The sequence below is a fragment of the Mustela erminea genome, chromosome 6 (genome assembly GCF_009829155.1).
Source record: "Mustela erminea isolate mMusErm1 chromosome 6, mMusErm1.Pri, whole genome shotgun sequence".
In the NCBI taxonomy this organism is placed as follows: Eukaryota; Metazoa; Chordata; class Mammalia; order Carnivora; family Mustelidae; genus Mustela; species Mustela erminea.
Genome location: NC_045619.1, coordinates 44,851,077 through 44,868,637, shown reverse-complemented (window position 1 = coordinate 44,868,637; position 17,561 = coordinate 44,851,077). Strand labels below are relative to the sequence as shown.

The window sequence follows — 17,561 nt, the reverse complement described above, 5'->3', positions numbered from 1 at the left end:
TGCTGTTGGTGTAGAGAAGTGCAACTGATTTCTGTGCATTGATTTTATATCCTGACACTTTACTGAATTCCTGTATAAGTTCTAGCAGTTTTGGAGTGGAGTCTTTTGGGTTTTCCACATATAGTATCATATCATCTGCGAAGAGTGATAATTTGACTTCTTCTTTGCCGATTTGGATGCCTTTAATTTCCTTTTGTTGTCTGATTGCTGAGGCTAGGACCTCTAGTACTATGTTGAATAGCAGTGGTGATAATGGACATCCCTGCCGTGTTCCACAGACCTGTACCCCTGGGGATAGAGTATTATGCCTCCATCAGAAAGGATGAATACCCAACTTTTGTAGCAACATGGACGGGACTGGAAGAGATTATGCTGAGTGAAATAAGTCAAGCAGAGAGAGTCAATTATCATATGGTTTCACTTATTTGTGGAGCATAACAAATAGCATGGAGGACATGGGGACTTAGAGTGGAGAAGGGAGTTGGGGGAAATTGGAAGGGGAGGTGAACCATGAGAGACTATGGACTCTGAAAAACAATCTGAGGGTTTTGAAGGGACGGGGGGTGGGAGGTTGGGGTACCAGGTGGTGGGTATTATAGAGGGCACGGATTGCATGGAGCACGGGGTGTGGTGCAAAAATAATGAATACTGTTATGCTGGAAATAAAAAAAAAAAAAAAAAAAAAAAAAAAGAAGTCTGTCCTTACTCCCAGAGATAGAAATGCCTATGTCTGGGGGTAAGGAAGGCCTTGACACTGGGCAGTGGGTGGAAATGGAAAGAACGAGTGATGGATTAGATGGTTTAGAGAGAGAGTGTAACAAGGAGAGCAAAAGCAAAGAATTGAGAAATCACACTGTTGAATCGTTGGGTATTATCCAGACATGAGTTGTGGCCCTTGAAGCTTAACATTTACAGTGTCTTCTGAAACTTGTTTCATTCCCTCTGCCAATGTTCATATTTTTAAATTTATTATGAATCCTTTTCCCTTGAGTACAAAGAATTTTATCTATTTGAAGATAGAGATCTATCTGTAGCTATAAATATCTAAAAACAGTGGATAGTCTAAAAACATGTCTGGACTTCCTTCTTATAAATATGTCCCCAGAAACCTGTACAATTCTTAAAACTTATTTCTCCTTAAAAAAAAAAAAATCCCACTATTTCCACTCTATCTTACCTTACAAAATAGGCAGTTTATATCTTAGTTTCAGAATAGTTTTCATGATTTTCTCATACATCTTTAAAAACTTAAAGCATTATTTTTCTACATTAAACCAAACCTGCTTTTACAAGTCATGTAGCTCTTTAACTCCTAACACCTGGGCTATAAACTGTTCTTTTTTTCATCAGAATATCAGAACTTATTTCCATTTTTAATTTCTAAGAGTTTAGGAAGGATGCTGTAAAAGGTAGTTCTGTTCTCAGTAGACTAGGTTGAGAAACTTAAAACTCGTTGACCTCTACTCTGAGTCATTCACAATTTTACTTGCATGTGAGATAACACAGCATCATGTACTGTCATTTCTTGCCTTATTTTGCACTGTCAACAGTTGGGGTCCTGTTAATAGAGAACTTTGTGCAATCTCTACCCTGAACATTCTTCATAACAGACCCACTGAGGTGAGGGGGAAAATATAGTGAATTACCTATTGGAATGTTTGTAAGGCTGATTTTTTTTTTTTTTTGAAGTACTTTCAGCTAGTTTTCCCTAATGCAAATTGGAGCACACATATTTTTTACTTTTATCATATACTTGGAAAATAAACCTTAAGCAGTAGTCACCTCCCTTCCAGTGTCTTTCTGCCTTAGTAATTGTATATTTCAGTAGTTTTGGCCAGTCACCTGGTTCTGAATGGTTGCCTGTGTAACCCTAGCCCAGGCATTTAAAAGTTGCTCATGAAAATATTTAAAGTAGAAAGTGGTATGGGAACCTCTGGAATAATTCACAATTGCCATCAAAATCATCACTGTCATTAACATCTTATCAATTTATCCCTCTGTAATTCTTCAAAGCTAAGACATATTTAATATGCTACACCCCTCCCTCATTGTGACCCTTGCAGTGTTCCAGGGCTATGTTCCTCTGTCCACTCTTGGATATGGGGTATCTGATTATGAGTCCACTTGGTGTTTAGCTTTCAACTTTATTTCTAAAATAAAATAGTATTGCACATTTCTTCCATCGTAATATATCTCCTTAATCTAATCAAAATTAATTGAGTCTCGGGCGCCTGGGTGGCTCAGTGGGTTAAGCCGCTGCCTTCGGCTCAGGTCATGATCTCAGGGTCCTGGGATCGAGTCCCGCATCGGGCTCTCTGCTCAGCAGGGAGCCTGCTTCCTCCTCTCTCTCTCTCTCTCTCTGCCTGCCTCTCTGCCTACTTGTGATTTCTCTCTGTCAAAGAGATAAATAAAATCTTTAAAAAAAAAAAAAATTAATTGAGTCTCATACACTACTTGATTCATGTACTGAATACATCTTGAGCCTCTGTCGCATTTCAGGCATCATACTAAAAAACACCAGATATCCAGTGATGAACAAAAGGACACAGTTCTGCCTTCCTGGAGCTTACAGTCCGGTCGGGTAGACAGAGAGTAATCAGAGGTCATACAAACACTTTAAGACTTTAACTGTATTAAGAAGCCAGAAGGGAGATTTCTAAGAAAAGGACAGTTTGACCTGACAGTGAGATTGACACACCTGCAGAGTGACAACTGACCTGAGGCCTACAGGAAAAATACACATTCATCAGTCAGAGCAAGAAAGGAGATGTCCGCCGACCCCCAAAACATACAAACAAACAAAAACAGTGTGCAAGAATAGCCTTCTTTCCGAACATCATTTCTCAAGATTAAAGTCTTGGTACTTTCCAAAGGCATAACTATTTGGGCAGAATCTATACTAACCCAAGGACATCCTTTGGAAGTCTTGCAATTTTTTTTTTTCAGCTAATCATGTTTGTTTTGTTTTTATTTGCTGAGAAGAGCAAAAATCCCAGTTAATTGATTAGGCACCTTCATCAAAGCTTGAGGGAACCGCTCTTCTAAAAGAGTATGCTATCAAACAAAAATGTTTTGGAAAATCTATGTAGAAGAAAGATAATATATAAAGTGTAGTAAATGTACTTGCTATCTGAATTTATCCTATTGTGAATTCCTTTGTCAAAGTAGAAATCTCCTTCATAACCAGTGATGCTGTGTGATTTGCCATTTGTGGAAGTAGAGGTCATCTGTTAAGGTTACTCAAGTAATGGTTACACCTGTCTGCAGAAGAGGGTTGTAGTAGCTCTCTTTTCCAAAGTTCCTCTGGAATCACACTGAGAGGTCCACTTTTCCTTGCCATTAGGAGAATTCGATACATGCTGGCTTAGTTCAGTCTGTCATGGGATAAATATTTGACTAAATGACCTACTTGAGGCACTAACTAATCTGGATGTATTTTTTTAATTTACTTCTTGGTGTAGCAGAGACTTTGCCTCGAGAGCTAATATAACGTCAGTAAATGCATATTTCTATTCATTTTCATATAGTCATATTTAGCTTCTAATCTAAATACACTAATAATTTTATATTCTAATTTAAAATGCAGAAATAATCCTACACTTGTTTTCTTTTTCCTGACACTTTGGGCTTTTTCCTGACATTTTACTTAAAAAAAAAATTCTATTACCATCATGCATAGAAGCAAATAGTCAATAGTATTTTTTTAAGGTATTTTAATTTTTACAGAAGCATGCTTTTGAAGGTGACTTGATTTAATTTTACTGTTTTTCTTTTCAGTGTAATTGGTTTTTCCCCCATTTCTGCCAATAGTGATTTTCCTATCATGTTAGTATTGTTTGCATGATATTATACCAACTTCAGGCATAACACTATTGAACTTTTGTGTCATCTATCAAAAGATATGCTTATTGATTAGTTATAGAATAGCTCTATTTTAACCGGCTGACTGTTTGTCACAGTACAAGTGCTAAGTGAATATGGATTTCCATGGGCAACACAGGGAGCAATGTTGATTAACTCACAGTAGTGATCACTATTATTTACTAAGCCAGAGCAGGAACACCAATAAAAATATTTGCAGCTTCCAAAACTTTCTTACTTACTCACAGATAGTGGATTACAGTAATGGATTCAGATTCAGGTTTATGGTAACTTTTACCAACCACTATAAAGAAGAAATTTCCCCCACATTTTCCAAAAATAATATAAGCACTGAGAAGAATCCTTCAGCAACATTAGCAACATAGCCTTTTTGTTTATTTTTCCCTCCAAGATTAAGACTTAGGACTGATTCTATACACATAACTCATTCTAGCTCAAAATGAAAATGAAAATAATTTAGGTTTGTCTTTCTAATGATAGTGTGATATTGTTTACTTAATATTGTGATAACATTGATGGAGAATATTCTACAAGTATCAAATATTGTTTTGTGATATATATACCTATCTTAAATTTTGTGAGATACATATACATATCTATCTACCTATATATCTTAAAATACCTACACATGAAAACATTGATGATTTGTAATTACAGGAAAAATAAAAACAGATGCATGCACTGTAGTGGGTTGAATAGTGTCCTCTAAAAGATATGTCTAAATCCTAATTGCAATCTGTTAATACAACCTTATTTGGAAATAGGTTTGCAATGAACTCATGTGGATTGAGGGTAAACCCTAAATCCTGTGATGAAGGTACTCACAACAGACAGAAGAGAAGACACAGAGAGCCACAAAGGGAAGCTCATGTGACAACAGAGGTAGAAACTGAAGAAGTGGGTTTGTAAACCAAGGCATGCCAAGGATTGCTGGAGGCACAGGAACTAGAAGAGAGGCATAGAGCAGATTCTGTGGAGCCTCTGGAAGCAAGCAATCCTGCTGACACCTTGACTTTAGACTTCTGGCCACGGGAACTGGGGAGGAATATATTTCTGTTGTTTTAAGCCATCAAGTTTGTGGTAGTTTGTTAGGGCAGTCTAGTATCTCTTATTCAAAATTGGTTTATAATCAATGTTTTGCTTTTTCTTTCTTTGATAGAATATCAAGGGTCACTACAGATAGCAAGTTCAACTTTTAACTTTCACTCACTTCTTCCTGCTCTTAAGATTTTCATCAAGAATGAGCTACTGAGAAGCCAGTTCTTATTTATCACAAAAATTCAACAAAACTGCCATCATCAGTGCTCATGGAATTATTTTAGTAAATGTGTAAAGAAATATATGGGAGTGCTCATTGCTATGAAAATAGAATAATTATGTAGAGATAGCTCCTAAAATTCACAGCAAAGAACCTGTGCTCATGTTTTAGGATCCCTTCTAAATATTTTGAAAGAGCCTCTTCTTTTTTCTTTTTCATGATTTGGGATTCTTTTTATAGTTAAAACAAATCAAATAGAAAAAAATTCTCGTGACTTCTATTTTATTTTCTCATATATACATAAAATAAACATTGCTTGTTGTATTCTGCAGTATAGAATGCAGGCATCCAGTATACTCTCTACTTTGTTCTCTTCATACACGTCAGTGCTATAGCCAGTGCCTGCCAGTTACATGTATATGTGCATATATATATTTGTTATTTCAGAAAAATCATAAAACTGGTGTTTTTCTTAGATTTATCATCTTCCAATGCAAAATATGCCTTTTGCCTTATTTTATAACTTTGTCATTTGCACTTGTGATTGCCCTTTCCTCCAGAACCCAGATTGTCAGGGTTTTACCCTGCAATAATTTTCTGTTACCTTATATAACAGGAATAAATTATCGTTAACTATTTTTAATTATCAGATTTAATTATACCTATCCTTATTCCTTAAAACACACACATACACATATATGAAGTTTCCCATGGATGTCACTGCTTTTTCATAGGAGGGTCAAAGTGAAACCGTAGAACATATAGGATTTGATATAAATAAGAATATTTTTCTATTTTTAGAAAGCACTGTTTTTTTGTGTAGTGAATCTGCCAGTTAAATCTCTGAAAACCTGACAATTCCATGTTGGTTAGGGTGTGTGTACACACACTCACACACACACACACACACACACACACAGTAGAATTTACTTTGGCTAAAGTAAAATCTATTTTTAGTTGAGGACCTTGCTAGTGAGAAAAATACATTACTTACTGCTCTGCATCACAGCTTAGTGGTTATCCTAAAAAATTAACTGAATTGCTGTAGTTGATTCTTCCCAGGCTGGAGAAACAGCCTTGTTAACCTCAGTGACCTTGACAGTGCATTAGAAATGAAAGTAAACCGCATTTGCACAGGCCCTCCCATTTATAGAAGTAGTATTTTGATGGATACAATAAATCTATGTAATTTTCAACCTTTCTATGAAGAATACAGAAGACAATGAGTGTTGCTATAAATTATGCCTGGGCAGTAAGAGTTATTTGTCAAGGTGGAGCCCAATGTCATCAGGTAGGGTTTTTACAAACACTCAGGCCTGGGTCATGATTTGAATGAGAAGAGAGTTTACGGATTGGATTGCTGATGTTACCAATGTGTCATTATCTTGTGTCATCATAGTCAGTCATAATTAGGCATATTTTGGATTGGCAGATGGTAAATCTAATCTTGTGTCTTCACGTACTGATTCCTAATCATTGTGATTCGGACATCACCGTCATATGTATGTATGTATGTAGATTTAGACTTCTTATCCCAGCAGGCCCTTAGCTTTACAGTGCTATGGCCAGAGCCCAATGAAAGAAATGTAAATATCACAGATCAAGACAGAGCAGGTTCCTTGAGAAGCCAAGGATAATGGGCACCTGGTAATCAGGAAACAATTAATCTTATCTCTAATACAGGCATCTATAAATAGGGCAATTTATCATGCATTTCACAACATCTACTACAACTGTATACCTCTTAAGTTTTAAATGATGCTATGCTCTTGGAACTATTTATACTAGCAGGCTGCTGCCCACTGTTTCAGAGTGAGTCATCAGAGATATCTTAATTTTTCTACTTTTGTTATAAAGCAGTTTGATTTTTTTTGAGCTCTCACGGGTATAATTGATTCTGGATGTCATAAGGGTTCTGAGTTGTGAAATGTTAAGTAACAATGTTCTAGGCTTTTCAGTGGAGTGGTTACAGTCCAGGACAAAGAAACAGTTTAAACAAGTCAAGTCACGAATTCTCTATTCTCTAATTGTTTGCCTTTTTTTTTTCTTTTACCTTTTTGTAGCTCTTTGTCATTGCCTGTCTTTGTCATCATCATGCTGAATGTTTGGGCCTCTCTGTACATTTCTCACTTGTGTTCTTTTTTCTACCTTTTCTTTGATGTCTCCGTCTTTTTATCCTCTTTTGGTAATGTTGTCTGGGCCACCTGAGTTCTTACATTTTTGTGCCTTAGCAATTATATTTTATAGAGTGGTCTTATAGCCTAAATATTTACACTCACCATCTCTCTTCTTTCCTACCCAGTAGAAATAATAGCTATTTTATATATGGGACTTAAAAGTTTAAAATGTAATGTCCTGTATATTATTTCAGGTTAAAGAAAGTGAAAGTCTCTTTTTTTTTTTTTTTTAAATATTTTTATTTATTTATTTGACAGACAGAGATCACAAGTAGTCAGAGAGGCAGGCAGAGAGAGAGAGGAAAGCAGGCTCCCTGCTGAGCAGAGAGCCCGATGCGGGGCTCGATCCCAGGACCCTGGGACCATGACCTGAGCCGAAGGCAGAGGCTTTAACCCACTGAGCCACCCAGGTGCCCCGTGAAAGTCTCTTTTAAAGTACAATTATTTTAATTATAAAAGCCACTTAAAGGAGTACTGTTATCTTAAAATATAGTCTTTTGATAATCTCCAGATAGTAGCAATTAAGATGAGCCCCCCTTCAGCAATCTTGTTTCCTTTCATATGGAAAGAGCAGCATATGCCTCTTTGCAAATATGCAAAATTCAAACCTAAAGAGGTATTGAACATCTCAAAACACAACAATTTTAAATATAGCTGGTCTGTTATCCACTTGGTTTATCCACCTCTATTTTTTGAGGTCCAAAGGGCCACAAAGTCTAGTTTTGAACTGCTTTTTCCTTCATTCCGGGGTTTTAGTATTCCTTTTGTTATGTTCAAGTCTCAGTGGGAATGAGCAGGCGCTGTATGGTCACAAGTGAGAGAAGCTTCTGGAAACAGAGCAGCCTCAGCTGCTGCCCCACAGGTGTCTGGCCCACAGCCCTGTGGCCTCATGTTCTTTCCACCAGTCACCGATGCACCGTGCACGGGGGATTCTTGCTAGGGGCCTTGTAGAGATACTATAAAACAATACTCTTCCGGGTGCCAGATTTTTTATGAGTTTGGTGGGCGTTTGATTGACAAGCATACTGGTGAAATTAGGTAGGATTATAAAACTATGTTTTATCATAATGCCTTAATGTATTGTCAGTCATGATTTTTATAATTTCTCATTCACTTGTGGTGAGATTGTCTGAAAACTTTATTTCTGCTTTCTTTTGAGTCCTGTACACTTTTGGGAAAGATTTGTTTGCTCCTTCATACTACTAGTAATAGTAATAATAAAAATAATGAGGAGGAATGTCATTACAACAAATTGAGACAATTTTCTGTGTACCCAGCACTTGGCTATGCGAGGCATTTAGATAACGTCCATACTGAGCTCCAGATATGTACTGGGCACTGCGCTACACCCTTGATAAACATGATTTCACTTAATCATTGGAAAAAACCTCAAAAGAATGGTTTTCCCCATTTTCCAGATGAGGAAATTGATCCTCAGATGCAAAAAGTCACATGTTCTTTCGAAACAGCTTTAAGTTTTTATTCCACACAGCTTCTTGGGAGCAGCTAAGGGACAAAGGAATGGAGATAGAATGAAAGGTGGCCTTGGGGGGTACTATGACCAGGGTCAAACTTTGTAAATGCAGGTTATTTTTCAGTCTGATATTTTAATGTCAATGATTACCCTGAAAGAAATAACGGTACTAATACTTATAAGGTCAAACAAGACCTAGAGTATTGATGAGGAAGCCGCAACCAAAGCTGTCTTTTAACTTTTAGACTAGGCAAGGGATCTTTCAAATGAATGAATTAACTGCAAATTAATTAAAGTTAATTAAATAGTAGGCCACACACTAGATTAATGTGTAGTGCCACTGACAGAAACAGGCGCTCTTTGAGAAGCTAGTGATTTAAGAAACTTTTTTCATTGTCTTTGAAAATAATTAAATCTGCATTTCAATGTTAATACAATCACTAATGAAAAGAATCTTATACTAACAGAACAGGAAGGGACTTTAGAACTCATGTATGTTAGCCCTGTCCAATTAGGATGAAAAATGAAGCCCAAAGCAATGACCTTGACTTGCCTGGTCCTAGAGGCAGTTATTGGCCAAATTAGGTCTACTGAGAACCTGCTTAAAAATAGACCCCTATCATGATTAAGCATGAAAATTTATATTTTAAAATAGTACGATTTTTTTTTCCCTTTGGCCTGTATAATTTCCTTTGGGAGATATTTTAACTGAATCATCAGAATTGTTTCTACATATTATTCAATAGCATTTTTCTATATTGGAATATGTTTTACTCTAATAGTAATAGAATTTTGTCTTTATAAATGTAATTATACTTCACTTATCTTATTTCCAAATTTATTTTCAAATTTATTTAATGATTAAATTCAAAATATATGCATTACAAAAAGAAAGACTAGTTAACTGTAATCCCTCAACTCAGAGGCAAATGTTAATATTTTCTTGGTTTTTTTCTTTTAGTCTTTCTTTCTAACATAAACATTATTTTTTTTCACTTAATATAGTGGTATTATGTATCTGTTATATTCATCCTTAATAATATATTTCATATATTAAATAATGTATTTTATCATATCATTAAATATTAATCTATGACATCTCATTCTCTGTTGCTATTTCTATCTTAAACCAGTCCCTGATTGTTATTTTAGATGTGTCCTGGTATTTTACCTTAAAAAACACTTTTAACAAAGAAAACTTTTATAGCAAAATCTTCAGAAATTTGTCTAATTATTTTTATGAATTTCTCAACCTACTTCACAGATTTCCATTTAAAACTAAAATATCATTTTACTGAGATTCAAGATACTAGTCCCATTCCACCATCATTATTTAACTCAGTAAAAAAAAAAAAAATTCTAAATTTTTCTAAATTAAAAAAAATTGCTCTATTTTTCCACCTACTAAATGTTTTTAACCTCTACCCCAAAGTCTCATTGTCATGCATCTGCTTTTGGTAAAGTAAAAAAAGGTTTAACATATCACCAAAATACAAAATAAATTATTTCAAGATGATATTGCTATGCTTTTAAAACTTTCACCAAACCAATCAACTTTGTCATGGTCCTGTTTAAAATGAGAATAGAGGGGCACCTGGGTGGCTCAGTGGGTTAAGCCGCTGCCTTCGGCTCAGGTCATGATCCCAGGGTGCTGGGATCGAGTCCTGCATCAGGCTCTCTGCTCAGCGGGGAGCCTGCTTCCTCCTCTCTCTGCCTGCCTCTCTGCCTACTTGTGATCTCTCTCTGTCAAATAAATAAATAAAATCTTTAAAAATAAATAAATAAAATGAGAATAGAGTAGAAGCTACAGTACAAGTTACACTAATTAGGTATAATTTTCTGCAGCGTTAGACCCTCAAGAAGATCAAGACACTTCCTTTTGGCTAAGCTCTCCTCCAATCATCTCCTATGAAGACCGCTGGGAGAGACTAGCTTCCTCGTCCTGTATATGGATACTACTACACATGGAGAAATATAAGCACATTTCCTTCTCAGATAATAAAATTCCATTAAAAGATTTATTTCTGAGGCGGAAGTTTAAAAGAAATGACCGTGGGATATTCACATTCTTATAAACAATTTCCATGTCCGTAAGAAGGGGCCCTTCTCCCTGTTATCCTGTATCAAGAATCTCACAAAACTCATTTGTACTGCTCATAACTCTGGGTTCTGTGGGGTTTTCAGCTCATGCTTTCCCAACAAATGAGCTTTTTCATTTGTTTCTAATGACTTTGGTTTATACAAAGAGATCTTAAACTGTCCCCAGAGCAATCATTTTGCTAAAATGTTATTAGAACATCTTTACAAATTTAGCAACAAAAGGGGCTTCATTAACAATGGAAATCATCGGGAACCAAGGCCCTTAGCAAAGTCAGTGCTCACCAGTCTTGTTTTATTTTCAGCAACGAGTACAATAATGTTGTGAACTATCCACTGACTCCTTAGCTGGTGGGTGGGTAAGGAAGTTGAGGAGTGGATGCCATGGGAAGAGATGCTCGAAAAATCCGGACGGTATTCTCTGGTTAATCAGCTCTGTCCTTGCTCTTGGAAGGAGACCTGTAAACCGGAAGCAGCGCGAACTCATGGCATCTGCTAATAGAGTCATTTCTTTCCTGAGAGTTTGGGGATTTGCAGACGAGACTGAGGGCTGTTTTTCAATGGACGATCCACAGGATTGAAATTAAATATGTAAACATATGTGTGTCTCATTTTTCTAGTAACCAAATTTGATTCATCTGCTGTGCACAGAGGGCCAGCTGCTGGAAAGCCTGCAAGTTGACCTGCAGCTTCTGGCAGAGCAAATCCAAATTATGGGGTTTTTCTTTGGGTTTGACACTGCAGCTTGAGATGCAGAATCAGCCCCTATTCTGGGCAGTCAACTTTGAGTTTAAAGGCCTCCTTTGCCTGGGATAACTTCTGCTAGATTCCTTCAGGGTGGTCTCTCTGTCATTTTATCCAGCACTTTATTGCTGAGTGCCCTTTTAAGACTTTTTTTTCTTCTTGCTGTGTGTATGGCCAGATTGCCATAGAGCAGTTCCTTCAGTACACCGCTAGCCTCTGTCCTTATGCTGGCCCAGAGGCGGCATTTTAACAAGTATCAGTTCAGTGCTGGGGAGCACTGAGGATACTTATTGTTGGAAATCTGGTCTCACCAACATTACATATTTCTCAAAGACGACTGATTAAACTGTGTATTAGAAAATTAACTTAAAAAAAAAAAAAAGACTAGCGGCGACCCTATGGCCAGGCCAGTTCAGCACTGAGAAAATGATAGGTTGGATGCGTCCATTTTACTCTGACTACTGCTACTAATAAAAAACAACGTATCAGGGGCACCTGGGTAGCTCAGTGGGTTAAGCCTCTGCCTTCGGCTCAGGTCATGATCCCAGGGTCCTGGGATTGAGCCGTGCATCGGGCTCTCTGCTCAGCGGGAGCCTGCTTCCCCTCTCCACCCCCCGCCTGCCTCTCTGCCTACTTGAGATCTCTGTCAAATAAATAAGTAAAATCTTACAAAACAAAACAAAAGCCAACGTATCATACTTTTGTTGTTATTAGCCATCTTGAAGCTGATAAAAATGGGAAAGACTGTCTTGTACAGATTATCTTGGATCTCAGTTTACTATATCGTGGTGATAGAGCAAAATATCCTCTCTCAGAACAGAGTCCCCTCACTTGCAAAAAGAAATGTATAAGGCAGACATCATGATATTATTATATAGACTAAATAAAATGTGTAACCTGAAACATGGTATTGCCCAGAGGTGTTATTTTCTACCTCTTGTGCTCCTCCAGCCAGTGCCCAGGGCTTTGGAGGGACAGTCCCTTTATTCATTTGTATGCGCCTCTTAGTTCTGCATCAGCCAACAGCATCTACTGAATAATGAAGTATGGACTATTGCTAGTGACTATGATATATGGCAGTCAAGTTATTTCTAAGGAATATAGTTTGATATCTGGTGGGTTTCTTTTCTTTCTTTTCTTTTATTGTTTTTGCATTTTCCTTATTTCTGTATGCTTTTTCTATTGGAAACCATTGATATTGGAAATGCATTTCATAGGCAGTAACAAACTTAATTCAATGGACTCTATCCCTATATTCTCTTTAATACATTAATAACTTAATGACTCTCTATTAGAGCTAATATTAAGAAAATGTACACTGAGAAAAAAAGGAAAATATACATTGATTGATGAGCTGATGATTTCAGTAGACATTTTATTGTTTTTTCTTGCAAATTTTTTTGTTGATTGCTTGGCTAAAGTCATAACAATTATACAGTGTTTTGCTCTGTAGCCTATATTCGAAAGAAAAGACTCATCCTCCTTTCTAGCCGTTGATTTAGAGAAAAACTAAGTTTCTTAATTTTCTTATCATTACTAAAGATGGAGGCGTATTTGTAATCCTGTATTGCATCTACCATGATTAAACATGGCAGCAATGTTTTCTGAAGCTCTGGGCTGGTTTTCTGAAGCTCTGGGCTGATGCTGTGTTCTTTTGTTGAAAACAAAACAAGCAGAGTGCTTGTCATCTAATACCGCAAAGACAAAAGGCTTTAGTCAGCAAGTTTAAAGTAACTTTTGTCCAAACACTCCAGATCACTTACTTCTAGGAAGAGACAGAATAATATAGTTTTAGGCATTTCTGGGAACAATTAATTTTGTACGATTCTTCTAGCAAATCTCAGCATGTGGTATCCTGAAGCCCAGTGGTCTATATTTTGAGTGTCCTCTGTCCTCTATAGCTGCTTAACAGAGCCAGATGAAGCATATTCCCGGTGGTCATTCAGATACTTCCTCCTGTTTTCTAAATAGCCCTTCAACCATAGCAGTGTTTTAACCATCAGTCAAGGTCCTAAATCTTTAGAAGAGAGGGTTTTATCTTGCTGTCCAGAAAAAAACACCTGTTATCACCCACATTCAAGTTACAAGTGAGAAAATTAAATAGTGGTTCACTGAATATGACACAAAGCAGAATGTATTTTTTTGACTTTTTGTAAGCATTCTAGTCTTCTTTCAGAGAAGTCAGTTTTTTAAAATGTGGGATATATACTGAGACTCGAGAGGACAATATTTAGTAGAAAATTGCTATGGTGAGTAAACATGAGCTTTTATAAGTTATAAATAGTCAAGAGTAATTAAATCCACTCACACTTTCCCACCATAATATTTATTTTGGAGTCCAAGTCAAAATTTAGCCTGTTTTTATAGTCACTTTTGTAAATGTAGGGAAAAAGACATTTTTTTTCTCAAAATTTATTATTTTATGTTTTATCTGTTTATTATCTCTATCAGTAATCTTCTAGGTTCTGCAATGTGAAGGCCTATTTGTGAAAAATAATTTTAGGGACACCTGTCCATGATTTTAGGAGAAATGTTTGTTTATTCAAATTAGTCTCTTCAACCTGTGCTTTCTTGCCATTCTTGGGTCTACCAGTTATGAAAGCAAAATCTTTGATAAGTGTATTAATGTTGGTAGAACTATAGGCATCCTGCTTGCATTGTTTCTTTAAGCCTTTATATTCTGACCCTTTTTAAGGTTTTATTTATTTATTTGACAGAGAGAGAGAGAGAGAGAGAGATCACAAGCAGGGGGAGTGGCAGAGGGAAAGGGAGAAGCAGGCTCCCCTCTGAGCAGGGAGCCTGAGGCCAGGCTGGATCCTAGCACCTGAGACCATGACCTGAGCCTAAGGCAGACATTTAGCCCACTGAGCCACCAGGCACCCTGTGACTTTGGTTTAAACATAGTTTTAAGAATAGAAACAAAACTTGCATTCAAAATACATGATTTTGCATCGTTCAATTGCCAATTTTTAAAATCTTGTTACTATATAGTATTATTCTCTTTCAGGTAAAATCTGATTAACAAAATCATCTTTTTAAAAACTGACTGTAATAAAGCAACATCTGTCTTTAGTTTCAATGCTATGAAGCATTTAATTAACAGAAAACCACCATGGGTTGCTTCTTTAGAATACCACTAAATGTTAGAGACATCGTCTACTGTACAGGAGTTTCACTACTAGATGAGGATGTCTGGGAATTCATATGGATGAAATTCCACTCCACTACAGCGGTTTCTGAGAAGAAAATATTATTGGAAGCCTTAACTTGCAGTGATGACAGGAACTTATTAAATAGGTGAGTCAATTAATTTTCTAAATTTTTTGTGTAATGAGAGTACTCTCAGTTAATCAAAGTACACCGAACTTGATTTTATTTCCTTGAATATAAGCTAGTTACGCTAGGATATAGCTAAAGAAAACTGCTGTGTTGACATGACTAATGCTAATTGAATTGAAAGAAACACCTTTGTTTCTCACTATAAAGATTTTTAAGTAAGTTGATAGCATCAGAACAAACTTGTGATTTCTTCACCAGCAAGATTTTTTTAAATTTAATTAATGAGCTAATTAAAATGCTATGAATTTGCTCTTCCCCCCTTTAAAAACAGAAAATTGTTCTGTTGATAAGTTGTATTGGTAGTTTACACAGGATTGTTCTTCTAAAGAATATGACAAATTAATGCATGTATATTTTGTAATTTTATAAAAAATTTTTAAGTTATTGGGCTAAAAGCTTTTCTACAATTCTATCCTTAAAGGCTTCTGAATCTATCACTGAATTCTGAGGTGGTGTTAGATCAAGATGCAATTGATGTGATAATCCATGTCGCTCGAAATCCACATGGCCGAGACCTTGCCTGGAAGTTTTTCAGAGATAAATGGAAGATATTAAATACCAGGTAGAATAAGAGTTCAGTCATTCAAACCTGAATGAATAAATTAAAGGTGACATAGTAGAGATAAAGACCCAACTTTTTGTGTTAAAACTAAGGTCCAGATAATAGAATTGGATTTTAAAATAGTCAGCCAAGTTGAGTGTTGCCACTCCTGTGAAACTCAGAATTATTTTAATGATTCTATAATATTATTCATGTAATAAAGATTAAAGACTATGATTATATATGGAAATGTGAGAGTAAAAATGTTTAGCAGTACAACGTTTGTGGAAAATCTATTAAGTTGTCTAAGGTTGAAGAAGTATCATACAACTGTATTCTGAATGTGTTATAGAAAAAATGATTTATAAATCAGATATAATTTTTATACTACATAACAAGAAAATTTAACCTCTGCAAGAATTGTTTTTAAATTTTCTTTATATGTGAATATCATAAAACACCTGAAATAAAACCAAGATATAGAGAAGGAACATTTGAATCATTGTATAATCCTAGTTTCAATAGAATTCATTCCTGAGACATCTTGTTTCATGGTGAGACTTTTTCAGCCTCAATTTAAGAAAATGTTTCATTATGTATTTAAATATATTATAATAAATGTTGATTTATTACTCTGATAATCTCTATGGCATTTTAAAATTTAATTTATTATAGGGCATGTAGATGTTACATGCTCTCAAACTTAAATGTCCCCAAAAAGTGAGCAGACCTCTTGTTCTGTCTATTAAAAATTGGTGTGTAAACTTCATGTTTTTAAGGTACATAGACCTTTCTTTCTCAGTTGCCCTTGTATAAAGGGTTCCATTTGAATGGATGTGTCCTGTTAAAACACAACTCTATCTACAAATATTTCATCAGAAAGTGCTGATATTCCTAGAAGACACATTAGCTTTCTTGTATTTGCAGCTCAGAAATTGGAATGATTGGAAGATTAGAACTTACTTTGCTCTCATGTACCATAATATAGTGAATAGTCAGATACAAGGTGAAATTAATATATAGGAACATTTCACTTTAAAAAGTGTCAAATATCTGCCAATACACAGCCTGTGTAGGGAGTGGTTTTATCTATCAGGGCTCAGCAGAGTGGGCATGTATAGTTCAGTCCCAACCAAAAAATGTTTGGTTCCTACTGTGCTTATTTTGTACACTTGAGAGTCCATGGTCTCTAACCAAAAGCTAAAAAGGTTGAGATTTGGAAATGTTTAAAATCTTGACAAATAGAACTGTCTTCTTCATTGGCTTCTACTGCTCTAGCAGTCCTTAAACACTGGAGTTCATGGAAGTGCTGTCCAAGGTACTCTATCTTTTGCAGATTGTCCCTGCTTTTAATTGCCATCTATTCCAATGGTTTCAATTGCTCTAGATCTCTTACTCAAACATTTTGTCTAAGCTTCACTCTATGATAGGCAGTTGCTTGTTTGGCCCCCCTACTGAGGTGTACCTGCAAAGCTAAACCTATCATTATCCTCTTGTCTTCCTTTCCTCAGTAAATATTATGGCCATCCACCAATTGCTCAAGCCAGACACTTGGAAAACTACAGATACCCCCTGGTCATGTATGACAATTAGGCCTGAGATATTGTCAATTTAACAAGTCCTAAAAGAAAGGTGCCACAATGCTGTAAGGGAAGCATTAGAAAACCTCTTATAATGGGGGCTGAGCCTTTGCTTCCAAAACCTCAGAATCTTTTTAATCTTAATTCTGAGAGTATGGTAGTCTGTGATAGGTATCCTTAGCACAACAGAGATAAATCAATAAAATGAGAAACCTTTCCAACTCACCAATACAAACTGCTCCTTACTGTGGGTCATGAGTCAAGAATTTATGTCTGTGGCACAAGGATTATGCAACAGGTGAACAACTAAATACTTCAATTTAATGTCTACATGAAAACATACTAATATTTGGGAAGCATTTCAAAGAAATATGGCTCAGTTTCTAAGCATGAAAAAGGAGAATGCTAATGTCAATTGTGACTGACTAGACCAAAGGAGCTGTGTGACATACTGTTTTTCTTATACTCC

General features: G+C 36.0%; 1 protein-coding gene across 1 annotated transcript in view; it reads left to right on the top strand.

Moving 5' to 3' along the window:
• The window catches only part of TRHDE (thyrotropin releasing hormone degrading enzyme), a 389,311-nt gene that overhangs the window by 362,118 nt on the left and 9,632 nt on the right, over positions 1–17,561 (top strand). The window contains exons 16-17 of the mRNA XM_032347011.1: positions 14,762–14,929; positions 15,393–15,533. Coding sequence (XP_032202902.1) covers positions 14,762–14,929; positions 15,393–15,533 — 309 coding nt within the window. The remainder of the gene's footprint in view (positions 1–14,761; positions 14,930–15,392; positions 15,534–17,561) is intronic.